Source organism: Mesoplodon mirus, assembly GCF_964341445.2.
Source record: "Mesoplodon mirus genome assembly, chromosome: 19".
In the NCBI taxonomy this organism is placed as follows: Eukaryota; Metazoa; Chordata; class Mammalia; order Artiodactyla; family Ziphiidae; genus Mesoplodon; species Mesoplodon mirus.
Genome location: NC_138995.1, coordinates 10,317,223 through 10,343,797, shown reverse-complemented (window position 1 = coordinate 10,343,797; position 26,575 = coordinate 10,317,223). Strand labels below are relative to the sequence as shown.

The window sequence follows — 26,575 nt, the reverse complement described above, 5'->3', positions numbered from 1 at the left end:
CAACTGAAGAATGCCAGAGTCCCAGTCAATCTTCACATTTTCCCTCCTTCTCTCTCTCCTCCCTCAGTCACCGGCCCCTGAAGCTTCTCACTGTTGAGAGTCTCAGCACATGCATGTTACACAGAGTGTCATGCATGGTTCAAGAGTTTTGCAGCGACAAACGAGCTAAAGAAAAAGAGGCGCTGACTGATTCTGAGAGTGTACTAGGGGAAAACAGAGAATGTTCTTTGCTGCCTTTGATGGCGGGTCACATGGATCAGCCCACACTGTGGGATGTGAACTTCCCCCTCTTACAACAATTGAGTCAACTGAATTGTTGAGCAGGCAAATGACAGCACTGATCTGGGGAAAAAGAAAAATTTCTAAACCTGTGTCTGAATCCCAGCGTGGGAGTTTGTATTGTCATACGAAAAGCATACGGAGGGCTCAGGTATCCAATGTACTAGATTTTGTGATAACATTCATTTATCTCTCCCAGTCCAAGGGCCTCTCTGCCTTGATGAAGATGAAAAAGTAAACTGACAGTTCTTTGGAGGAAAACAACCTGACCTCACCATTTCCTCCAGGCATCTTCTTTAGATATCCCCAAGCTCATTTTCTTACATTTGACTACTAGAATGGTTTGTGGTTTCTAGGAGCTGTTTAAATGTGAAAACAGCTCTTGGGAGAGGTAAACCTAATTCTGTTTTATAAGTGATTTCGGAAATGGTCAAGTTTGCAATCGAAAATTCCATTTTTCACTAAATGTAGGAAAATGTGTAAACTCTCATTCTCTTTGGGAGGCTTTTCAAATAGATTTTCTTTAGACCAGTTAAGACCAGCCCATGTGACCTAGACATCATGGAACTGGAGCGACCACGGGGATCATCAAGTTCAAGTTCCCATTTCATCTAGTCTCTCTCCCCAGTGCATTGTCCACATACACTTGAGTGCGTGCCCCTTATTTTCCACATATTTGCAAGACTGCAGCGCACCAATGGGGTCTTATCCCAGTGGCTCAGTGGTTGGAATTGGCATTCTCACCCTATTGGTTTAGGTGTATGACTGTACTTTTAATAGCATATTTATTTTCTAAGTATCTGTTGCCTCTAGGGGAATGCAAGCTCCAAAATGATAGGGACTGTCTATAACTTGTTCACCTTTATCTTTCCAGGACCTCTCATAGTGTCTAATCTATTTGTGGCAGTCATGAAATAGCCCTATAATGATCGAATGAATGACAATGAAGTGACAGAGAGGCTGAGATGACAGGGATGACTAGGAATCAACCAAGAGAAAAGACAAGGGAGAGGGCTGCAGGCAGTGAAACGTGCATGTGTGCAAATGTCCTGTGGTGAGAGGGGGTGGCATTTAGGAAGGACTAAGCATTTTTCCATATGCTCAGTCCTTCCAAAGCTAGAGTTCTGGCATATGATGAGAAACAAGGCTGAGGAGGTAGAGAATATCTGTATCATAGAGGTCCTTTATTATTTTTTTAAATATTTATTTATTTATTTGGCTGCTCCAGGTCTTAGATGCAGCACGTGGGATCTTAGCTGTGGCATGCATGCAGGATCTAGTTCCCTGACAAGGGATGGAACCCAGGCCCCTGCATTGGGAACACAGAGTCCCAACCGCTGGACCACCAGGGAGGTCCCACAGAGGCCCTTTTAAGCCATCCTTTCTTTGTCTCCTGTTTACTTGAGTCTCTGATGCTGAATCCTGAATCTCAGTGCCCTGATAGGAGCATCTATCCTAAATTCCCACTTAGTGGATAACCAGAATTTCGACCAGTCTCAGTCCTAATTCCAGAGCAGTTGTGTTAAAAACTGCCAGTTAATGAGTACTGAGTATGTACCAGACAGTGTACTAAGTCTCTTATATAAATGTATCTGCTCCTCTAATTGTTTGTCTACTGTGCCCAGCCTTTCTGGAATAGGATCTTGCTTTGAACTGCCAGTCTGTTGATAACAGTCAAATTTCAGGGACCCCCAAACAACTCTCTTCTAACTATTGGCCCTGGATTCCCTACTGTCTGTGCTCTGCTTGAGGGGACCCCAACAGCCCTGGAGTTAGGACTGAGCTGGTTGAAATTTGTTCAGCCATCTAAACCTGAGACAAAGCTATCTGGAGTGGATCAGTGAAGCCTTCCATACTGACGTCAAGGACCCATGGTGTTCTCTAAGATTTCCATGTCAGCAACTTGAGTGCTTAGTGGGATGGACAAGAAGACTAATAGCAGAGTGGCCGTGGAGTCAGGGACAGCTGGGTAACCCTGACCCCAGGTTTATCGCTTACGAGGTACATAACCTTGGACAGGTTCCTTTCCCTCTCTGAACCCCCATTTTCAGGTATAAAGGGAAACAAACAAACTGTATTCCGAAAGTGGTTCCAGGGTGTAAGGAAGCACCTTCGCCCGGTGCCTGGCACAAGGTGAGAGGCAGGGGCCACAGATGCTGTTACTGCTGCACTGTTAGACGCAGGGAGGGGAGGGAGAGGCTTGCTGCCGAGTGCTTACATCCTACAGAGGGAAGGGAAAGTCAATTAAAAGCAAGTACATGCAAATCTCCATTTACTGCTGTTGCCGGGAGACTGGGTTGTCTTGTTCATTTTATCTTCTGCGTCTGCAGGTAAATTGCAGAATCCTTTTTATTGAAAATTCGCTCCATCTTCCACAAGTATTTACTGAGTCCATGCTACTTGCTAGGCACGTGGGAGAAATGAGGATAAATTAGATGCTGATCTTACCCTCATCTTGGGGCTTGGAGAACGGAGGGCACAGATTTTCTATAAATGCGAGGGACAGCACTTTTCTGCTTAAATACAGAATGCTGAGCATTATTTACTTTAGAAAATCATTGAGGATCTTGCAAGGGCCTCTCATTGCCTGTGTGAATTATTTAAGAGCTAAAAGAGGGGGTAGGGATGCTGTAAATAGATATGCGCTGAACTTGTGTTTACTACCCATCATTATTTATATAATAATACAAATTATGATATAATATTACATATACTACTGTATATTATGCTAATAATATGTGCATGTATATTACACATGCACAAATAATAATCATATTAATTTATTATTATACTAATTATATAGTATGAATGGAATATTATATGCTAGGTATTACTTATTATATATGCATATATAATACTACTTGTACATATATACATATAATGCATATCATACGTTACTCTAATTATATATACATAATTGTTCTAATTATATATACAGTTGTCCCTCGGTACCCACAGGGTGGTGCTACCCAAGACCACCCCCTTCCCCCCACAGATACCCAAATCCAGGGATGCTCAAGTCCTTGGTGTAGTATTTGCAGACAACCTATGCACATCCTCTCGTATACTTTAAATCATCTCAAGATTACTTATAATACCTAATACAATGTAAATTCTACATAAATAGTTGCCAGCATGTGGCAAATTAAAGTTTTGCTTTAGGGAACTTTCTGGAATTTTTTTTTTCCTATTTTCGAACCATGGTTGGTTGACTCCACAGATGCAGAATCCATGGATACGGAGGGCCAACTATAATTATAATATATAATACATTTATGTATTATATATCACATATAATGTTCAAATATATTACATAATAATTTAAATATGTAAGTAACCCAGTTACTTATATTATTTCATTTTACTACCACATGTATCTTTCTCTTTAAAATGGAAATGGTAAAATTCTGCTTGGACCAGAGACTAGATATGCTCATTAAACCTATGCTTTATTCCCACTCTGCAAAGCTAAAGAACGTAGAAATCTGCAAAATGACGAGGGGCTTCCCCATTACATCAAACCCCTCTCATTTCTCATGCATCTATTTCAACAAGTTTTACCAAACACCTGCTCTGTGCCAGGCTCTGCCCTGGGCACTGGGGTCTGGAGCCACATGCGGCACCGTCCCTGACCCCATGGAGCTCACAGATGGGTCAGGGAGCAGCCCCAGCAGGCCGTGGTGGCCACTGTCCTGGAGGAAGGTCAATGGTGGCACAAGAAGAGGCAAGAGACTCTGCCTGGGATGCTAGGAAAGATTTCTAGAAGACAATATGCCTCAGGAGGAGTGGCTGTGATCTGCAGAAGACACTGGAAGGCCAGGCCATGACAGGAAGGGGAAGGTGTGTGGGAAAACCAGCACTGATGCAAAATAGCATGAGATGTTCTGGAGAGTAGGTAGTGGATATGCTTCCACTGCTGATATAACCATAATAATGTGAAGAAAAATAGTAATAGGCGTCCCAGTAGTAATGATAGCAAGTATTTATTAAACATTCACTATTCCAAGCCTGTGGATGCATAATGTCATATAATCCCACAACAATCTTCGTGTTTACATAGTATTGTGTATAATGCATATTAAGACAAGTGATCAGAGGAGCTGATACTTTACTTAAGGTCACTCAGCTGGTGAGTACAGCACATCAAGGTCTACCACATCGTACCCTAATGACCTTGGCCCAGGTCCCTAACCTCTGTAAACCTCAGCTCCTTCCTCAGTAAAATAAGGTTGAAGGCTCATTCTGAGAACGCTATGGGATGAGGGTCATGACCAATGTCAGTGATGGCTCACGTCTGTGTGTTAGGGAGCAGATATTGGAAAAGTGGAGGGCAATCATGTTAGTGAGGTAGACTGGGTCAGATCCCAGAGTTCTGGCCTTGTGTGGTCAAGTAAAGGGTGTGCATTTCACTCTGAAGGCCATGACAGGCACTGGGAAGCTTTGAAACACATAAAGAAATGCTCAGTGTTGTGTTTGAGAAACATCACTCTGAAGTGCACGTGGAAACAGCCAGGCCGGTTAGAAAGGTGTTGTCATAATCCAGGAGAGGAAGTGACACTCCCAAGAGATGCTGAGTGGAAACAACAAAGGTGCTAATTGGATGTGGGGTGAGGGAGGAAGAGGGGTCCAGGATGACCCCCAGATTCCTGGCTTTAGCAATGAGTGAGTGGTGCAGTTCCATCCACCGAGGCAGCAAATGCAGTGAGAGGAGTGTTATGGGTTGAATTGTGTCCCCCCACCCTCAGCCAATTCATAAGTTGAAATCCTAAACCCCAGCACCTCAAAATAGGCCCTTATTTGGAGGTAGGGTCTTCACAGAGGTCAAGTTAAATGAGGTCATGAGGGGGAGTGCTAATCCAATATAACTGGTGTCCTTATAAGAATGGGAAATGTGGACACAGACTGGCATAGAGGAAAGACCAATGCAAAGAGACCTAGGGAGACCACCACCACCTACAAGCCAGGGAGGGATGCCTGGATCCGATCCCTCCCTCACAGCCATTAGAAGGAGCCAACCCTGCTGATACCTTGATTTCAGACCTCCAGCCTCCAGAACTGTGAAACAACAAAGTTCTGTTTTTTAAGCTGCCCGGTTTGCGGTACTTTGTTCTGGCAGCCCTAGCAAGCTAATATGAGGAGTAACTCATCTGGAGATAGCCACGAGTTGTGTTTTGGATGAGCTGAATTTGATGTGTGGTTTCTGGAGAGCCAGGTGAAGACAGACGCCAAAATGGTACTTCAATACACAAGTCTGGGACTCGGTGGGACTAGAGATAGAGATTAAGGTGTATCAGGCACCTCTGCTGCCCCAGCATCGACAGCACAATGTGATGAGGTAGCACACAGTAGGAATCTGAAAAGGAGTTGAGTGGATAAATGTCAGGCTTGCTGAAGGACAGAGGAGGGGCCACATGGCTATGAGAACCAGTTCTAAGCTCCCATGCCAGAACTGACAAGGTTAGCTCAAGCCCTGTCGAACTTTTGAGGATCGTCATGGTGGTTGCTGATATTGACACTCACTAGGAAGGAGAGTCCCTTTTTTGTTCTTTAAAATCAGGGGATAAAAAATTCAACCAAATACCAAAGCTCTTCTCAGAACAGAGAACTACAGCCTGTCTGGAGTCTCAGGTTCACACCCGTGTTCTGAAATACTGACCTCCAAGTGAGCGTGTCAGTAATGTGTCTATTTTAGGCAGCAACTTAAAAGTCTGCTTAGCTTTAAATGCCAAAATAAGGAGACAGCATGCATGGCCTAATGGAAAATGGCAGTAGCTGGAAGTCAGAAGACCTTGCTTTGAATCTCAGGTCTGCCTCTGAAGAATTGGGTTACCTTAACCTTTCAGAGTCCCCTCTCCCTGGTCTATAAAACAATAAGGAGGGGGTAATTGGATGATCTTCCAACTCTGACATTCTCTGATTCTCTCAATGTTGCCTCTAATAGCAAATGTTGGGAAAAAATCACATCTCCACAAATTGACCTTCCAACCTGATTGAGTCCACCAACATGAAGACATGTAAATAAAGTGAGAGGCTGTAATTCATATCACAGACGCCTGTGGTAGAATAATTTCCCTCCTTAATAATTTCTGCCTTCTTAAGATGGTAGATGGAACACTGGAAAGAGACAGTACTTGGTTTTAGGATGCATCTTAATTAGCAGCAAATTGGGTTTTACTGGAAGGTTTCTGAATGCACATGATCACAGTATTTTGTCCAATGACTTAAGCTTCTAACGATATTGAAAAAGGATATGGGAAGATTAACCATTCCTAACTACATCTGTGATTTCTCTTGGACCACTCGAGATTTAAGCCTCATGCACTGGCATTTTCTTTATATGCCTGGACATCTCAGCCCTGGGTGTAATAAGCCAATAAGGGGTACAGATGATTGATTACCTATTAAGTGTCGTGTTTTGTGCCAGGTGCTGGACCTGTGTTACTTGTTGCCTCATTTAACACCCCCTGCAGCAGATGCTGTCAGCCACACCATACCTTTTCTGCACTCAACGTGCTGAAGGCTGCTTACTTAGGGCTCCTGACTGGCTGTGGAAGCACATTTGGCCTCTGAGGACAAGTCAGACGTGCCTAAGAGTCACTGCTGCAGAAGCAACCCTCAACTGGTATCAGACAGAAATTTGGTGGATAAATACTCCAGCTTCCTCACTACTTGGTTTGGATATCTCCGAGGCGTATTCTACACTTGCTCATGGAGCTCCTCAGAGGGACTGAGTTCCAGTTAGTGTAGTGGATGCTGACTTGATAAACACACCCTTTATTGGCTGCCTTCTACCCTGGTATTTCCTGCGATCCTATTCCAGATAAAGGACTCACTCTCAAACCCTTGCCTCAGAATCTGCTTCTGGGAAATCCAAACTAAGACATCCTCCAAGATCCTAGGGAGTAGGTAGTATTAGTCCTAATTTATAAATGGAGAGCCTGAGGGTCAATATGGTTAAATAACAGCCGTTATGTCTTGGTACTGGGGTTTTGCTAGCTCACCTTCCTCTGCACCAGTGGTTCTCAACCAAGGGAAATTTCGTCCCCAGGGGACATTTTGAAATGTCTGGAGACATTGTTGGCTGTCACAACTGGGGGCTTGCTGCTGGTACCTGGTAGGTAGAGGCCAGGGATGCTGCTAAACATCTCACAATGCACAGTTCAACCCCCCCAACCCCACCACAACAAAGGCTAATCCAGCCCAAAAAGGTCAACAGCGGCAGGGCTGAGAAATCCTGCTCTACACCCAGTGAGACCAGCTGTTGGATGGTAGCTCTCTTGTGTGACTCGTCTGTTGTATTTCACTCCCAGGGCCAAGCCGTGGCTCAGCTGTGCTCCACTGTCCCCAATGTGACTGTCTTTGGAACAGCTTCTACTTTCAAGCATGAAGCCATCAAAGGCTCCGTGACTCATCTCTTTGACAGAAATGCAGACTACGTGCAGGAAGTGAAAAGGTAAGATATTTGCTACGAAGAGCACCAGGATGGTCCCTGCACTTCTCTCTTAAAGGACAGGAGCATTCATTTAGAGGAGGGCTAATAATACTCACAATTGTAAACATATATATTACTAGTTCTGTGCTATTTCACACGTATTCACTCATCTAATCCTCTCAACAACCTTATTATTATCCCCATTTTGGAGACGATAAACCCGAGGAACTGAGCAGTGAAGTAAGTTGCAAAGCTAAACTGTGAGAGCTGCTGTAACACTACCTTAACCCAGAGAAGTTTACTGTTCACTCATTCATGTAACAGCCCCAGGGAATGTGGACTCCAACCAGGGTGTGACTGAGAGCCGACAAAGGACCAAGGCGGTGACATGATCAGATTTGGGTTTGGAAGAGTCACTGGTGTGTCACAGAGAACGAATGGGAGGGGACATCCGTCTGCTGGCTGTTGTGGTCTCCCCGGGGGAGACGTTGCTTTATAACATGATCCATATTCCACCTATGATCCTGATGGCCCTGTGCATGTCAACACAGGAAATCAGATGGAACACCCAGCTGCCGCCATGCTTTCAGGTGATTTGTGTGTCTCGCCCCTGCTGATTCCCAGGTTCTGCTCCACTCACAGCTCCTGGGGGGTTTCAGCGACGTCCCAGAGCCACTGGTTCTGTATTTTCATTCTCCGGCACAAAATGGGAAGGTACAAAGGAATTAAGTTGTCTGGCTAGCATAGCATCATAACAAAGAAACAATTTCCTCCAAAGCACTGATTAAGATGAAAAATTGAAGGGTTGGAGGATGGGAGATCTGGTTGTTTGAAGTGATAGATTTAGACCGGATTAGGTGAAACTTGGGAAGTTTTTCGGAAAGGAGAGTCTTCTGACAGTCTGAATTCTCAAATTAAAAAAAAAAAATGTGAGCGTCAAGATTTGCGTGTCATTTAAGGTTACCCCAGTATTTCCCATGTGATGTGAAAAGAAAACTTTAAAGCTAGATATTGGAAATTTACCACCCATTTCTCAGATGTCCGGAGATTGCAGGCATTTTTTTTTTAAGTTAAGTATAGTTGATTAACAATAGTGTGTTAGTTTCAGGTATATAGTAAAGTTATTCAGTTATACATACATATATATATATATATTTCAGATTATTTTCCATTATAAGTTATTACAAGATATTGAATAGAGTTCCCTGTGCTATACAGTAAATCCTTGTTGCTTATCTATTTTATGTATAGTAGGTTGTAAAGACTTCCAGAATATATCTTTGCCTACTTTTATAAACTTCCTTCCTTTAACGTGCATCTTTCAAGCTGTGGTCTGGAAAATGAACTACCACTTTCCCTTCAGCCACCTTTCCTTTCACCCTCTTAAGAGATATTTCTTCAGGCATCCTTTCCTCTGTTCCTGCACTGACCTGCTTAATAAATACTGAGTACCTAGCAGGTACTCTGCTAGGGCAGGAGATCCAGCAGAAACCACCTTGAGAATCACTGTCTTCATGGAGCCTGGAGTCTCGTTGGGAAGCAGGGACAAGAGATATTGTAAAAATTCATTGATTCATACTTTTGATATGTGCTTTGGTGGAGAAATGCAAGGTGCTAGTGAAATAAACATAGGCAAATGGGGAAATCAGACATGTCATCCATCAACAAGTGAGATTTGGGCTGAGAACTGAGGGCTGAGAATTTGGCCAAAGGAAGAGCGTTTCTGACCAAGGAGAATGGCACGTGCTAAGGCCCGGGGTCAGGAAAGACTTGGTCAGTTCAAGAATGTGAAAGGAGACTAGTGCTGCTGGAGGCTGTGGTCAGAGGATGTGTGAGGTAGTGGGAGAGGATCAGGAGGTGGCGGCGCTTCTGAAGAAGTGACAGGCCATAAGCAGGGAGCCTCTGCTGTCCCCATGTCCCAGGGAGCTACACCATCCCCTCATCCCCTCAGTGTCCTTGACCTGCTGCCTTTAGCCCCAGAATCAGTGACTTCTTCTGATGTCGGAAGAGCAGAAGGTAACAGCATCTGAGACCCACCTTCCCATCACCTTCCTGCACACGTGACCTCCAACAGTTCCGTCCTTACATTTTTAAGTAGAGATTCTGGGATTAGTCTAAAAATGACTGGGAAGGTGCAAATATGTTTGTACTCTCTGTCCCACGAATCCTACCCTCAGGATATAATCCGAAAGAAAATAAAAGCCACAGGTCCACGCTGCTGGCTGCAGACCCAAGCACTGCTTCTGCTTCATTGTAGGCGCTCAGGATATGACGACAGGGTGAATTACGGCATTGTCTGTAAAAGCGAAAATTCAGAACCAGCCCCCACTATCAACAGAACGGAAACGGTTTGGTAGATTACACTACACCCACACACTTGAGTATTATGCAGCCCCTTAAAAAATGATAATTATGAAGACTCTGTCAGAAAATGAAAAAAATACCTGTGGTAGCATATTGAGTGAAAAAAAGCAGAATGCCAAATTCCAGCTACACTGTGATCACAGCTTTGTATAAATTCTTGGCGCATGAGGGCATAAAATGAAAGGGGGAAAAAAATCCACCCACTGAGATGCACTAGGAGTGGAATGCTGAGTGATTTTTCTTCCTTTTCTGATCATGGATATTGCTTGTTACACTGTGTAACGCACTGTGTAACACAGTAACACAACACACTGTTGTGTGTAATCAACTAGAAAAAATAGTAACATAAAATTTCTTGGGATGAAAATTCTTTTATCAACCAGTCACTCAGTAAGCTTCTTTTGAATATGTTTGCAGCCTAGAGCCAGGCATTATAAAGGGAACAGGGGAAAAAATATTTATAATACTGACATAACCTTTATGTCACTTCCCCCTTCTCTGTTCGGGAGGAGAGAGAAGAGGATGCCTGAAACCAAGTGGAAGAGTTAGAAGCCTTGAATTGTGTGCATCTGACTGTAAGGGCTTTAAAAATAAAGAGGGAAGAAAGACCAGCGAGCACGCCAAGGTGGACAGCCCCAAGGGGGTGCTTGAAGAGTGGGAACTATTTTAGTCGGTACGGAGAGGTAGGGAGCGTGTCCCAGGCAAGGCGAGGGGGCACCAGGCTTTGTCTGTCTCCTCCCACTCTGCTGAGCACTTCAGTGAGACCATTGTAGGTGCATCCTGAAAGATGAAAATTCCTTATCTTATATAAAGAAACTGAGACCTAGTGGAAATTAATTAAGAGTCTAGCCACCAGGAGAGAACAGAGAGAAAGCGATCAAGAAAGGATTCCTAGAAGTGGTACTACGTGCATGTGGGAACCGTCAATAGTAAACTTTTACTAAGCAGCCTACTGTGCGCCAGGCACAGTGCTGGACACTCTGACATCGCCTCATCCCTCTGTCATGAGCTTGGAGGTGATGGTTAAAGCTAAGGCACAGATGAGTTCTCAGAGAAAAGGGAAGTCTGAACGAGAAGAATTGCATGGAGAGCCAAGGACCCAACTGGAGATGAAAGTTACGGTAAAGGGGAATTAATTTCTCGACAAAGTTGAAGGGCTGCTTACCCAGGAACGGCTCTATTGCAACTACCACCGCTCAAGAGGAATTCTCCACTGATCCGAGTGGATGGGAAGCAAAGAGGCGGTATTCTCAATAAAGGAGCAAGGGGTTGGGGACGGAGGAAGGACAGATGGGAAAGTCTCAGATCAGCAATCCCAAAATACCTTGATGCTGAATTTGGCCCAGAGGATCTCTGAGCTGGGGCTATTTCTGTTTGCTGTTTAAGTCTGCCGAGATTTATGACAGAGGGAGAAAGCAGAATAGGCACTGTTGCCTTTAACCCTCTGCTCTTACCCTCTCTGCTTTTATGGAATTACGACTACACAAATGCAGGCAAGGCAGACACTCCCAGAAATTGGGGAGCAGGGGAGAGCTAAGAAATGAGGATGGCCTCTGTGCCTCTGATGGGCTACCTGCTCTGCTTGTGATATTCATGATTATTCCATTAAAAGATGCTGCTAAGGTGCTTTTCAGTGTAAGGATGACCAAGGGAGGACCTGACCCAAGCTTACTTGCGGGGCCTGGAGCAATTTAACTAGACCCACTATCCAGTTCAGTCTGATCCACTGATTGGGCTTATAAGGGCTTATAAGGACTGAACAGGGGATGGAGAGCTTTTCAGTTTTGCAACTCTCACCTGAAGGGACGTTGCTGGCCTCGAAAGGAGCAATGTCTGCTTAAAGGTTTGACTTCTACAGCAAAGTGTCCTCACCCTCAGGGCCCTGGGAGTGACACCTGCCTCTACCCAGCTTCTCTTCCACAGAATCCATCTCCTCCCCCTCTCTTTGCCCCCAGTTCACCACTGACCTTCTAAAGGATGCAATGACAGCAACGGGGAGTGAATTTGTGGCTTATTTGACCCCTGTGCATGGCCAAACCCTGTCTTGCCTGATTCAGCTATAGAAATGCCAAGAGAGATGTGGGAGGAGCAGGTGGCCTGGATATGCAGGGGACCTGCAGTGTCTCCTTCCAGTGTGAAGCCCAGTGGAGCAACCCCCAGCTTTGCTCAGCCCTCGCTGGGAGCTAGAAGTGGCAGTGGTGGTCACCCCTGGGCTGGCCACAGCCCACCCTATAAAACCCTACTCCATCTCTGGGGCCCTCACTTAGTTTCTGGATGTGATGGATCAAACCAGGGTCCGCCCATTTCCCACAGTCACCTGACCCCACTGAGCCTCAGTTTCCTCATCCATCAAATGGGTATAACAAAGGCCCTGAGTCTCAGGGTTGGCATGAGGTGTCATGAGACTTAGAAAGGCTTAGCGCTGTGCCTGGCACACAGTAGATGCTCCTGAATGTGGGACTTTAGGAATAGCTAGAAGGTCAGACTGGAGTGGTTCGTGGGAGGTGAGGATGGGGAAGTGGGCAGAGCTTATGGTCACCCATTGCTGTGGGCCTGCCCTGCATTTCTGCAGAACCATAGTCCGCAGGAGAGAGCAACAAGCCGAGGCGGGGCAGCTAGCGCAAGGAGATGTGATCGGCAGAGGAGAGAACGTGGACCCACAAGCAGACTACGGATATGAGGAGCATCAGGCACGGAGTGAGGAGAAGAGACGGGCAGGTCCATCGGGGGTTCCCTGGAAGGCGTGCACAGCCGCACATTTGATAGGCTGCTCCTACGCACGCGCGGCATCCTTCAGGCAAGGGGAGAGATGTCAGGGAAACGAAGTTCACGGGGAGGACTTGATGGCCCAAGCGGGCTGTCTAGGAAAAGCAGAGCAGGATCTTACTTCCACGCAAGGGAGCAAACTTGGCAAAAATGGATCTGCTCAACGTGAGTAAAACAGGTGCATAGCTACCCGGCCTATGATGCGAGGTGAGGAGCTGATCAGCGGGTCTGCGGCCCAGCCCAGAGCCCCCCCCAGAGTGTGTACTCAGACCTCCCGCCTGCCTCTGCAGCCTCAGCATGCAGCAAGCTCCCTCGCTTCTTCTTTACTCCAGTCTTCCTGCCCACCAGGCTCCTCCTGAATGGGGCTTTTGCACATGCTGTTCCCTCTGCCTGGAACACTGTTCCCACCACTCTTTCCCTACCTACCTCCTCCAGCTGCCACTTGTCACTTCCCCAGGGACATCTCCTCTGGCAGCCCTGATTGGGCAAACCCTCAATCTGAACAGCTTCATAGTACCTTTGTGACACTAGACCCCATTCACTTTCAATTTCATTTTTATTTCTTTAACTATTGATTGATGTCTGCCTAGTGTAAACTCTAAAAGGCGAGAAATCAAATCTGTGTGGGCTCACCATGATACCCCCTAGGCCTAGTGTGGTGCCAGTGCTAAATATTTAAGGAACAAATTAATTACTACTTAAAAAAAAAAAAAAGGCTGCCTCAACCTCTGAGTAACTAGTTTAGACGAGGCGTTTCCACATTGTGGAGCTGGAATCGGCAGCATCAGCATCTGGTAACTTTCTAGAAATGCAGATCCTTGGGCCCCACACCACACCAAGTACATCAGAGCTAAGAGCAGAGGGAGAGGGAGGGCAAACTGCAATTGTACCTTAATGAGCCCGCCAGGAGATGCTGACACACATGCAGCTTTGAGATCCACTGGCCTGACTCCCTGGTCATGAATTTACAGATGGGACTCGAACGGACACCCCCACGAGATAAGCACTCTGCTGGGTGGGAAGCTAAGCTGATCACTTTGGAAGAGCCTTTGTAATGGGCTGCATTTTGGTTAAGACCCGAGGGCTTCTGAAGGGCACATTCATATCAAGACTCAGGTGCCCCCTTCAGCAGCACATATAGTAAAATTGGAACGATACAGAGAAGATGAGCATGGCCCGTGCGTAAGAATGACATGCAAATTCGTGAAGCGCTCCACATTAAGAAAAAAAAAAAGACTCAGCTGTCAGGGGCACGGAGCATTCAACTTAGTGTATGAACCCAGGAGATGCACGTGTAATTTCCAGTTGGTGACACTCCAGACAAAGCTGTTGACGTCAGTTAGTGGCAGTTCCTGAACTTCGCTGGGGGATGAGGGTGGGGGTAGAAAAGGTGAGCAATGTGCTAAGACAAGGTAGCCCTGCAAAGGCACAAGTCTGAGGAAGTGCCATTCTTGTCTGAGCAGAGCACGGCCCGGCCAGACTTGGGAACTCTGTGGGTAGGAATATATTTCCCACAATCCCCAGAGCCTTCCGGTTCCACCGCCCCTCCTGCATAATCTCTTTTAACCCAAGACGCCCAGTAGATATTTGTTAAGTGCACGAGCGAGTGAATTAATAAATGTATAAATAAATGAATGGAAGAAGGGATCTTCTTCCTAATAGAGTACAAATGTGGATTCCCTCTGGAGCCCTCCGTCACTGTAGGAAAATCCTCTCTATTTAACCCTTTTCCTCTAGGAGTATGTTTATAGGTTGAACCTGGAGATTGGACGAAGAGAAGTTTGCAAGTTAAATGAATGTGCCTTTATAGCTTCACTGAGGAGGGAGGTGGAGAGGGAAGAAAGCCAATCCTTGGTAGACCAGAAGCCCCATGAAGACAGGGAGCTTGCTGGTTTTCACTCTTCAGCACCTTGGACAGAGCCTGGGACACACCCCAATTTCCACAAATATGAGTTGTTGATTGCCTTACGGAGCAACTATTATGTGGCTGGCAATGGGCCAAGCACCACATCTGCCACCTCACTTCATTCTTAGCACAAAGAAACATGCTAGCTCCACTTTATTTTATTTTTTTAACTTTTAAAAAATACTTATTTAATTTATTTATTTTTATTATTTTTTGGTTGCTCCAGGTCTTAGTTGCAGCACATGCTGGATCTTCATTGCAGCATGCGGGATCCTTAGTTGCGACATGCAGACTTCTTAGTTGCAGCATGAGGACTTCTTAGTTGTGGCAGGCATGTGGGATCTAGTTCCCCGACCAGGGATCGAACCCGGGCCCCCTGCACTGGGAGCGCAGAGTCTTACCTACTGGACCACCGGGGAAGTCCCGCTAGCTCCACTTTACAAAGGAGACAGCTGAGGCTCAGAGAAGTTGAGCAAGGTGGCTAGACTGACTGTGATGTTCTCTGCTGGCACCACCAGCCAGGTTCTTAGCTGTCTGCAGCTTTGTGAAATTCTCAGAGTTGGACTCAGGAGGATACATCCACCTCCTGGGCTTCTGCCCTATTTATTTCTACTCCCAGAGCTCTCTCTGTTCCTGATTCTGGCAGTAAACAGTATGACACAGGAAGGAAAAGGGACTGACAGTTTGGTCCCTGACAGGTTACAATATTTTACTTTGTCTTCTCACCATTTAGAATCTCTGCTGAAGGAGTGGACATTGTTTTGGATTGCCTCTGTGGGGACAACACTGGAAAAGGTCTCAGCCTCCTCAAACCACTGGGAACCTACATTTTATATGGTGAGTGCTAAACAGAAGCAGGGGACATGGTCGGCAACAGGCAGCACCGCATGTGTGCTTACAAGGGCTCTGAAAAATGAGATGTGTTGATATGCTGGCGTAATGAGATGGGGGAGGTGTTAGTATTTTAATATTTTCTATAGTATCGCTACTGTTCTCAATGATAAAAGTGCCTACTGCCCTATTATCCCATGAGCATTTCTCATTCTAAAAGAAATAAAGCAAGGCCGAGCCAAGGTAGTGACGAGATGGGACTCGACCCACAGAAGGTGGCACAGGTGGAAAATACTAATAGCTTCAAAGGACGTTCCAAAAATGAAGCAATAAAACACCCATAAGAGGATGGAGAAGAGTGGCTAGGGTGTGTTGGTTTTAAAAGGGAGCATCTTCACTATTGGAGATGAAGTTGCAAGGCACAGCATCTCCTTCCTCTAAACCAGTCCTGTATGTCCCAGTCAAGACAGAAGCCCTGGATGGATAGAGCCCATGTCTGCCTCTACATTCACTTATATGCTCTTGGGTTTGGGAGGCTTCATGAGAGACATCTGGGAGCAGGTTTTCTCCGGCAGAATGAGACCCCAGAGACTCCTCTCTCCCCTCTTCTTCTTCTCTTTGTCATAGGCAGGTAAACCAATTTAAACATTAGTCTCTGCAAAGAAAAAAGCGTATCTGAAGCCAGATGTCACATTCCAAAGCCAAATGATCTTGGAGTTCTCCAATGCTTGAGATTTTTGGCACTCTGTCACATGGAAGTAGAGTAGAAAATTGAGCCTTAGTCCTGCATAACTCAGAAAAAAATACTCATTTCCCTACTATTAGCTGAGAAGCTTATAAAAGAGATATCTGAGAGGTATAAGTAGTCAAGCATCATTTTGTCATCATCAGATCATTGTGACAGAAAGAGAAGGACGAAACTTTCATTGCTGGAGTATCCTGGCATTATGAGTAGTGGCCATGTATTTGAAAGTCTTTAGCGGTGGATGCACAGTTTTTAAATTATTACTATTGATAAGAGAAGCTATAAATGTCAGTGTAGGGATATTGGCTATGACTAACATGTGAGTCAAATACAGATGAGCATTTTATCCATCCTTATTCATTTACTGGTTCTATTTTTGCCCCAGTTCCATGACGTCGTTTTGGTGTACACAACTTGATCATATCACGAGTATCTAATTTATTACATCAATTACTTGACTACTAAGTAATCAAAACCTAGTGCTGTGAAGCTTGGACCCCGTAAAAGTCACCCCATAAAAGGAGAAGCAGTGATTAACTGGCTACTAGTTTACCAAGGCCAAAGAACTAAGTTTAAGACCTACATTGTTTTTTCATTTAATGGTTCTCTGAGAGGAACTTACTCCCAAATCTGTTGGGGGGGAGGCAGAAAAGTCGCTGAAAAGGCACCACGAAGGCACTTTTAACCCTCACCCAACCCAGAACCGCAGAAAGGGGTTTTTCCTTTCTGTAAGAGCATGTCAGGGAATCTTTCCTAACTCGACTTCCTGTCTTAACTCTGAATATTGCTCGTTCCCATCAGCAAGGCTCCGTTTCCCACACCATGGGTCTCCAGTGGTTTTCACCCTTCTGCCCAGACCCCTTTGGAGCTTACACATGGGTCACACCATTTCCTTGGCTTGTGAACCTATGTTCACCCTCATGTGCTCCTCTGTATCCCATCTTTCCATCCGTCTAAATTCTAGTTCAGCCCCGCCTCTCTCCACTACTTAAATGCCCAGCCGAGGTCAGCTCCCCCAGCCCCTCACTTGCCGAGGAATCAAATTCAAGCCATAGAGTAATCTCACAAAGGAGTTCATTTCTCGGTCTCAGAGAATGGAACCAACAAGACATTTCGGCAGCTCATCATTTTATTAGAACGTTGGCTTAAATCACATTTTTGCCACGTGACCTGTTGTCCAAAGTAATGAAATAGTCACCTTGAGAAATGTTACTTCCTCTCTGATCCAGGGATACTTAGTTAAAATTGAGTCAACTCGACACCACCCACCCCCTCCAATTCCCTCATTTTTCCAAGGCTGACCTAAATTTCTTTTCAAGTTCTTGACAGTTCGGGGCCAGACAACTGCCATTCTTCCGTGCGAAGCAAGAGATGTTGATTTTCGTTAGCTTGATTTGGGAATCTTCCATTTGCAGGTTCATCCAACATGGTGACTGGAGAGACCAAGAGCTTCTTTAGCTTTGCAAAATCAGTAAGTATCCATGCACGTGTAAAGTACGCTGGTGGTGTGGGGCTTGGCATGTTGTAAGCTCTTCCATCTAAGGACGTGGACCGAATAGCCTAAATCTTGCTTGTCCTTCATCTGCATCATTCATTTGCAAGAAAGCCTGCATTCTCAACCTGCTCACCACACATGGACAGGACTGTGACTTGGGCCAATGAAATCCAAATGAAGCAGAGAAATGAGAGTGCCCGAGAAACTCCAGAAAACTGTATTTTGATTTCAACAGAGATTGTTTAAGTGTTGGTATTTTTAATCACTGGTCAAGAATAAAGTTAGCATTAGTGCACTTTACTTGGTCCATGGAGAGACCAGCCTTTCAGTTTGGCCACTTTCTGACCAGTTCTCTAGGGCTACTTGAGATTTCTCTGCAGCCCCATCCTACTGGCTTGGAGAGACAATAGGACTCGACACTTTTCGCAAGCTCCTGGGGTGATTTTTTGACACAGGCGAGCGTGTGAACCACTAGCTTACGCACTCATGCTCTGAACACAGTGGATATTGCGTCTGCAGTCGAGAAGCTGCATCCCTGGGCGCTCACCCCACCACGAACCTCCTCAGGTCTACATTCCCACCTGGAGCCACACTTACGAGAATTGAACTAATTTGGGCTTGAACTTCCATGTTTACAAAGCCTGTCCCCACCACAGGGGGTCGCCGTGTCTCATCAGAGCTTGCCTTTGTCCTCTCTCCTCTGAGCCTCCTCAGCAGCCAGTGAGGCACTGATGGATCCACGCTCTTTGCAAGCATCCTCTGAGCACCTACCGCTTGTGGTGCTGTGCCAGGCACCAGGGCACCACAGCGAATGAGACAGGTGCATGTGAGGCCCTCGGGACTCTTGCGTTCTAATGAAGGAGATGATGAAATAAGTAACACGTATTAATAAGATGATTGTAAATCGTCATAAAACCTCTGAAAGCGATGAAAACAGGGTGCTGAAGTAGAAGACAGCAGAATGGGGTGGGAGCATTGTGAACAGGGTGGTCAGACAATGCCAGGGAAAGGGGTTTAGAATTTACTCTTTGTGGCACTGTGGGATATTCATATGCCTCCAAAGTGCCAACGCTGGCTGCCAAAGGCTTCATCTCCAAACACTCCCTGATTCTGGAATGATAAGTACTCCCTGCACTGTGAGACTAGAATTAAAGGGCCTCGGTTTGCATTTGAGCTTTAAAGTTCAGGTCAAGGTTATCACAACTTCGGGATAAACAGGGGAGCAAGAATGGAGTCTAATAAAGGATGCTGTCTGGAGCGTGTTCCCTGAAGACAGGCTTTGTGTCACTCGCAGCTGTTTTGTTGCTGTGGCTGCAATTAACATGATGCTGACGGCCTGCTGTAGGGAACCAAATTGGTCCCAAATTACATACAATTGTCAGAAGTGTTTTCCCTTTCTCCCCTACATGCACAATCACAACACACAGCGTTAATGAAATAATTGCAGTGTGCCCACGTTCAGTGAAGGCACCCGTGAAAACAGCCAAGATGGAGGGTGAGATTCTCCTGCACAAAGCAAGGGTGCCGACTACCGAAGGCTTTATAGTTGGAGGTCAAGAATGAAGACTGTTCCCTTTCAGAGGCCGGGTTCAATGTTAGTTGTTCAGTTAGAAGCAAATTGAAGGTAGGGCATGCTGAGGAGTGGGATGATGACTTTGTTCTGGAAGGTTCTAGAAAGGCATTTTCTTCTATACATTGGAGAAAGGCTTAGAAATTAAAGGCATATTTGGAATCATACAGGAATTTCTCACTCAGCTATCTTAATGATGTTCCCCCTTAAAACTCTTATGGGGAGCTTGTGTTCACAGGCCATTTGCTTTTAGATCCTAACGATGACGATAATAGCATATGTATCAACACATTTATTCCCCATGAGGACCCCATGAGGTACAGTAGGGAAACTGAACACAGAGAGGTTAAGTGATTTGCTTAAAGTTGCACAGCTAGCAAGTGACAGAACTGGGATTCAAAACCAGGCATTCAGCTCTAGAACACAAACACAACTGGGCAGCAATTGTAGCTTCGGCAAGCATTCATTTCACAAATGCTTTGTGGAAGCGCTGCAGATACACTGTGAATCAAGTTACTAATCATTTCTCTACCTTTGCTTTTGTGGCAAGCAGCCCACGGCCAAATACACATCTCTCCTAGAGCTGGCCCCCAGGCCCTTGGGGAGCGTATTTTGGTAAAAAATGTTGTGCATGAACCTTGTCCCTGTTTACAACCTTTTTTACACTTATTTTCTGACAATCTGATTTCCCCACTTAAAAAAAACAAGATATTTTACTTTTTTGAGCTTCCTCAATCCTGGAAGGAGGCAGGATGTAAAAGAAACACACCGATAACATAACTATTATAAATGTTCCTAAGTGTCCACCACACTCCTCTTTGCCTTCTATATTAAACTATTAAACATTTTGATCTCTTAGCACCCTCTAGAAGCTGGACCTTTGAATGTCTAAATTCTAACCAGCACCAGAAGAAACACAATTAAATCAGAACAAAGCAGTTGGATCACCATTTCTGCAGTTTGTTAATGGATTATCTACTTATTTTCATGTCTGGAGTGGGAGACGAAAGACAGGAAATAAGGGAGCCATATGTGCCAGGTGTGGGTATCCCACTTAGGACTTTAGCGCTAGTGACACTGGGGGCTGGATAATTCTGTTTCGAGGACCTGTCCTATGTATTGTAGGATAGTTAGCAGCATCCCTGGCTTCTTCCCACTAGATGCCAGTTGATTCCCCCCCTTGAGTTATAACAAAAAACATCCCCAAACATTTACCAAATGCCCCTGGGGGGTAAAACCACCCCCAGTTGAGAACCATCGATTTAGTTACAACACTGTGGCTTCATCGCTCCGTTATGCTGTTCCTTCTTCCTATATTACGCTTCCTTCCTCTTCTTTATCTGATGCATTCTGACCCACCTCTCCAGCCTTGCTGTTGTTCCCCCAAGGAAAGCTGCTCGCGCAGGCAGAGGCATCACTCCCACCACATCCCCCCACCCCTCCCCGCTCCCTTCACCAGCCCCATCACCACTGCCGCCATCCACTAAGCCAAGCGCTTTACGCTAACTTCTCCCAGGAAACCTCGGAGGCAGCATCCTGCCAGCGTATGTTGCTGAGAAAAATGAAGCACAGAGGGTAACAGGGAGCGAACTGTCGAGCCAGGATTCAACTCCAGGTCTGATGGTCCCAACCGTGTGACCTAACATTCCGATCACATGTGGTCTAGGAGTTGTTTTTGTAAAGGGCTGTGCCCCACCTACATCCTGAGCTCTTCTGGGAGCCATCACTGTGCATCTGTAGCAGTGCCCAGCCAAAGAGGTGCTGACAGAAATACACCAGCAAGAGCTACCACCTGGGCAGCTGGAATCCACCCAAGTGCAGCCCCATTGGCTCCCTGCAATGCTACAAACATGGCCTGGCATTGATTCCTTGTAACCCACACCTTCTCTCTTTCCAGTGGTGGCAGGTTGAGAAGGTGAACCCCATCAAGCTATACGAAGAGAACAAAGTCATCGCTGGGTTTTCCCTTCTAAACCTGCTCTTCAAACAGGGCCGTGCTGGCCTCATTCGAGGAGTGGTGGACAAACTCATTGGGCTCTACAACCAGAAAAAGGTCAAGCCCGTGGTGGACTCCCTGTGGGCCCTGGAGGAGGTAAGGATGATGTTTCCCCAGCAAATAATCTCTGTCTTTTTAGTCAGCTTTGGGCAGCCAGATCCGATCTTTTATTAAGTGATTTTTCTCCAGGTTTGTTTGCTTTAAATGAGGGTCCTAAAAGTCGTTGTCCTGTAGTATAGAGTGCTTTGGATGTAAGAAATACTTTAAGTTTCGCAGTGGTTCTCAAACCACGTGTGTCAACATGCCATTCATGCCATGAACCCTTCCCGGGTAGGTCACCAAATCTTGATGGGTGTGTACGATTCACCTTGGTTACAAGAGAGCGTGTACATTGTGCAGCGTCAGTTATATCCTCACCATGTGGGTATGTGAGATCAAGGCCAGGGCAGACAATGGTTCAGAGCTGAAATGAATTGTGTGCCAAGCCCGGATGCTTGGAGCCCCTTCCAGACGTTGTTGGCTGTCACCCTGGGCACTGTAACTATGAATGAATTGTTGGATCTAGTGTTTGACTGCGTCTTTCTATTAACTGATCTGCCAAAAGTTCTAGTATTTGAAAGCATTCCTTGATCACACAAAAAAATTGAGAGCCCCTCGTGTCACCTTTAAGGATACTGAAGTGTGAACTGCCCATATTGGTTCAGGGGAGATGTGCTAGGAAGAGGCAGCATCTAGAAAATTCTTCAGGACAAGGGAAGTTTTGGACATTTGGGAAGCCAGTCACGGTAGCTGCCCGTGAGGAGAAAATGAAGAAATGTGGTCTAGGTTTCAAGAGGCATTCCACTAAGAAATCTTCCGAGGTCAGGATGTCATGACCTTGGCTTCAGGGAGCCATGAAGCCCCTGAGAAAGATGTGGGAGTGTGTTTTTTGTTCGTTTGGCTGGTGTTTGCATTTTGCATGGGTGAGTGTCTTACAGTACAAGTACATTTTTGTACTTTGGGGAGTCACGGACACCTTTGAAAAACTTAGTAAATATAAAATTCCATGGAACAGATAGTAGCTGTCATCCTGGCAAGAAAGCTGGTGTTATTTGCTTAATGGACTAGGTTGGCCAAAATCTAATGGCTTTCCTAAGCACAGAAATCCCCCCAAAAAAAGCTTTGTGGGAGTCACCATGTAATCAGAGAGGCCTGGTCCTGGATCAGGCCTATATATGCCTCTCCGATACTGCAATATCATGAATGATACTTTAAAAACCCGACCACCAAAACCCCTTGTTTCTTATGATAAAAGAAATACATGCTTATTATAGGAAATTCCTAAATTAGCCAAAAACATAAGGAGAAAATAAACTGCAAGTCCACATTCCAGAGATAGATAACATTGTTACTATTTTGGTTTGCTTCCTTCCAGTCTTTTTTCGACAGCATATGCTCACTGTAATTCAATTTGTTACTAAATCAAATCAGATAATCATACATTCCTTCTGTTGTGTAATTTCTAAGATGGTTAACCTATCGTTATACTTGAAAATGTTTTAATTTAATGGGTCAAAATGTTTTAATTTAATGGATCAATTGTTTTAATTCAATGGGTCAAACATCCATATGGTATTCGCTATGGTATGTCAGTGGAATAGAGAAGGGCTGGACTGCAGAGTGGCTGGGTCTCAGAGGTCAGGGAGGAGAGAAAATTTGAGCTACTTGAGACCAGGGCTAAGAGATTAACTTGACCATGGAGGAAAGAAGGGGACTTAAGCTCACTGCCCAAAAGGGACCCAACGAATCTGGGAGCATTTAAGTGAGGGTTGAAATCGAAGAGGGGTCTGGTTGGCCCAGGGGGTCCTTGGTTTAGTACTGGAAATCACTCCTTGGTTACAATGCAATTGAATCACCAAATATGGATTGAATATCTAATACATGCCCAACAATGTGCAGGTGTTGGGGGTACAGTGGCAAACAGATGGCCAAGATCCCTGGGTTTCAAGGAGCTCGCTTTCAGAGGGGTGGGGAGGGGCAGAAAATACTCAAGTGAACTAAAAATAAGTAGGGTATTCTCCAATTGCAGTAAGTTCTGGAAGGAGGTAAATTAGGGTATATGTTGGCGAGTAAGTGGAGGGGGGAGACAGTTTCCACAGAGCAATATTTTTCAAACTTTTTTTCATTATTGCCCCCTAAGGAGCTTTTTCAGACTTTTTTTTTTCTTAATCGACCACCTCTATGAAATTTTAGTACCATAGATACACCAGCCATCTACCTATCTACCTATCATCTATCTGTTTATGTCCTGTATGTGTATTTGTGCTTTACATACATTAAAAGAGTAAGATTTTAAAAAATCCTCCAAGAATCCATTTTTACCCCTTTGGGGGTGGTCTTGCTCCCACTGAGAGTGCATGCTGTAGAGTGGCTTTCGATAAGGAAGGCTAGGTGTTGTCTGAACTGGGACATGAAAGAGGAAAAAACTGGAAGAAGAGTATGCAAGGCAGAGAGACCCTCAAAAGCAAAGGGACAAGGGAAGATAGATGTTTAGCAGCATCTCTGGTCTCTACCCAGGAGATGCCTGCAGCACCTCCCACTGCCAGCTGTGACAACATAAAATGTTTCCAGACATTGTCAAATGTCCCCCAGGTGGGATGGGGACAGAGGCAGAATCTTCCCTGGTTGAAAACCACTGCTTTAAAAGAAGCCATATTGGTTAAGACAGTCACCAGGAAAACAAAGGAATTATAGGTCACTAGTCATTCACAGAGGAGAGGAAGAAGGCTGCTGCCCTGTTGGCCAACAAAAGCACCCACGGCCACTCATCAGTAACACCCACCAACTTTCTGATGGTTCTGTTCTGTAATGTTTACAGACATCTTTTTAGAGCTGCCGGTGGGCCAAGCTTAGCTATTTATCAAGCCCACGCAGCTCCTCTGGGCTTGAAGAGAATAGAGCATGCTTATTACTTGCAAACCTCCAAAGGAGGACTGTAATGATTTTTCCCTCTCCCCTCTGGTAAATGATTTCACAAAATTGCTTCTCAGGCCAGCTCTATAACTTCATCTATGGAATAGAAAGACCATAGGGATTAAAAGAAATTTTTCTTAGGCTCTCTGAGAACTCAGACTAGAAGATTTAATAATATCAGAGGTGATTAGAGTTTCTTTTTAGCCATCTATCTTTGACTTTATTGTAAATGTAATACACAGAGTGAGTGATACGCTGCAGCCTCAGGTTTGCTCCAGATACTAAATGTGCAGCTGTACATAAAGCTGGAAAAAGAGCTCAAAGGTGGGAAGGGGACAAAAATTACTGACATCTGTCAACCAAGCAGCAGACACATTATTGAGCACCTGCTATGTGCTTGTACTATGTTAGGATGTCAAGTCTACAGAAGGGATAGGTCACTTGTTCCCTGACCCTTGCGTTTATGATTTTGTTTCAGAGACAACACTAAGACCTAGAAACAATTAGAGAAGAACTTCGTTTTCAATCATGGGGTGTTTGTTTCAAGTGTGACTGGATTTGAAAACAAGAGAGAATGATGTTAAGGAAGACTGAATGTTCAGAGATGGTTTTGAGAATGAGGTGGGTCTTGGCTGAGATTAGCAGGATATAAATTCTTAGGATGATGTTGGAGTTAAAAAACAAGGTATTATCAGGAGGGACAGTGTGAACACAATCAGAGACGCAGGAGTGAGTATGAGGTACATGGGGTAGAGAGGTCTGGAAAAAAAGCAGAGGAACAGGAACAAAGGAAGAGAGGAAAGAAGGCTGGTTCAGTCAATGGAGTCAAACCTTGGGGGCCTTCACTGCCAGGCAGAGGAGTGTGAGTTGACATTCTGGGTGAGGGGATTGCTATTAGAGACTGTGGCCTAAGGAATATGACACCCTTTGATTTCCCAATTCCCAGAAGCCCATCCTAGTCCCAAGTATGTCGCTAGAAAGATACACACCTGAACTATCCAGTTGTGACCTCTGATCAAAAGTGCCTTTACCTGTCTGCTGTTTAATAGTGCACAGAGGGCTCTGTTATGAGCTGAATTGTGTCCCCCCTCAAACTCATATGTTGAAGCCCTAACCCCCAATACCACAGAATCTGACTATATTTAGAGATAGGGCCTTTAAAGAAATAATTAAGTTAAAATGAGGCCTTTGGGCAACGCTTATCCAATCTGATTGGTGTCCTTATAAGAAGAGAGATTAGGACAAAAAGAGGCACCAGGGATGTTTGCATAAAGACCATGTGAGGACACAGTGAAAAGAGGGCCATCTGCAAGCCCAGGAGAGAGCCCCAGAATGAAACCAACCTCACTGACACCTTGATCTTGGACGTCTAGCCTACAGGATTGTGAGAAAATAAATTTCTGTTATTTAAGCCTTCCAGCCTGTGGTATTTCGTTATGGCAGCCCTAGCAAACGGATACAGGGTTGCAGAGAGATCTTGGCAATTTTGAAATACTCTATAAAGATATTTTACAACATAATTTACATAAAAGTCTGTGATTACACTCTCCAATTATGGTACCATTAGCCACATGTGGCTATTCAAATTTAATTAAGATTAAGTCAAATCAAAAATTCAGTTCCTTGGGTATACCAGCCACATTTCAAGTGGTCAGTAGCTGCATGTGGCTAGTGGCTGCCATACTGGACCATGGAGAGATGGAAGAATGTCCCCATCACTGCAGAAATTCTCCTAGAGCTGGTCTATGAGATGATTTCATCCTGTTTGAAGGTAAATTTGTCTCCCCAGCAATCTGGCATGATTACCTTTAGTAAATTACGTTAATTTTCCCCTTCTTTGTATATTGCTCTTTGCCTTGGCTGTAGTGAAGTTCATTGACCAAATGCAGTCACTTATTTAAGTGCTCCAATCCCTCGTTATGTGCCCCCCCACATTTTTCCTTTCATGTTAATAGTTGTGGCTTAATTATAACGTGTCTTTCATTCTATGACATCAGAAAACCTATACAGAGATGGGTCTGCCTAAAAGAATAAATTAAGGAAAAATAATGTGGTGCTGAGCTTGATAGGGACCCTTGTCTGACACAGAGCAAGAGGCTGACTGGATAAAAGGCAGATTAATGTTGAAAGAGAAACAGGGAGGGTGGGATGACTCAAGAGAGAAGGATGGGTGGAGGTGTGATTTTCAGTTTTAAAGAAGCCACAGGCTTCACCTCCAACACCAGACTGAAAAGAAAGG

At 45.0% G+C, this 26,575-nt stretch overlaps 1 protein-coding gene across 1 annotated transcript in view; it reads left to right on the top strand.

The window, feature by feature from the left end:
- Positions 1-26,575, top strand: part of VAT1L (vesicle amine transport 1 like) — a 151,388-nt gene that overhangs the window by 58,377 nt on the left and 66,436 nt on the right. The window contains exons 4-7 of the mRNA XM_082607570.1: positions 7,590-7,732; positions 15,481-15,584; positions 17,739-17,794; positions 21,286-21,480. Coding sequence (XP_082463696.1) covers positions 7,590-7,732; positions 15,481-15,584; positions 17,739-17,794; positions 21,286-21,480 — 498 coding nt within the window. The remainder of the gene's footprint in view (positions 1-7,589; positions 7,733-15,480; positions 15,585-17,738; positions 17,795-21,285; positions 21,481-26,575) is intronic.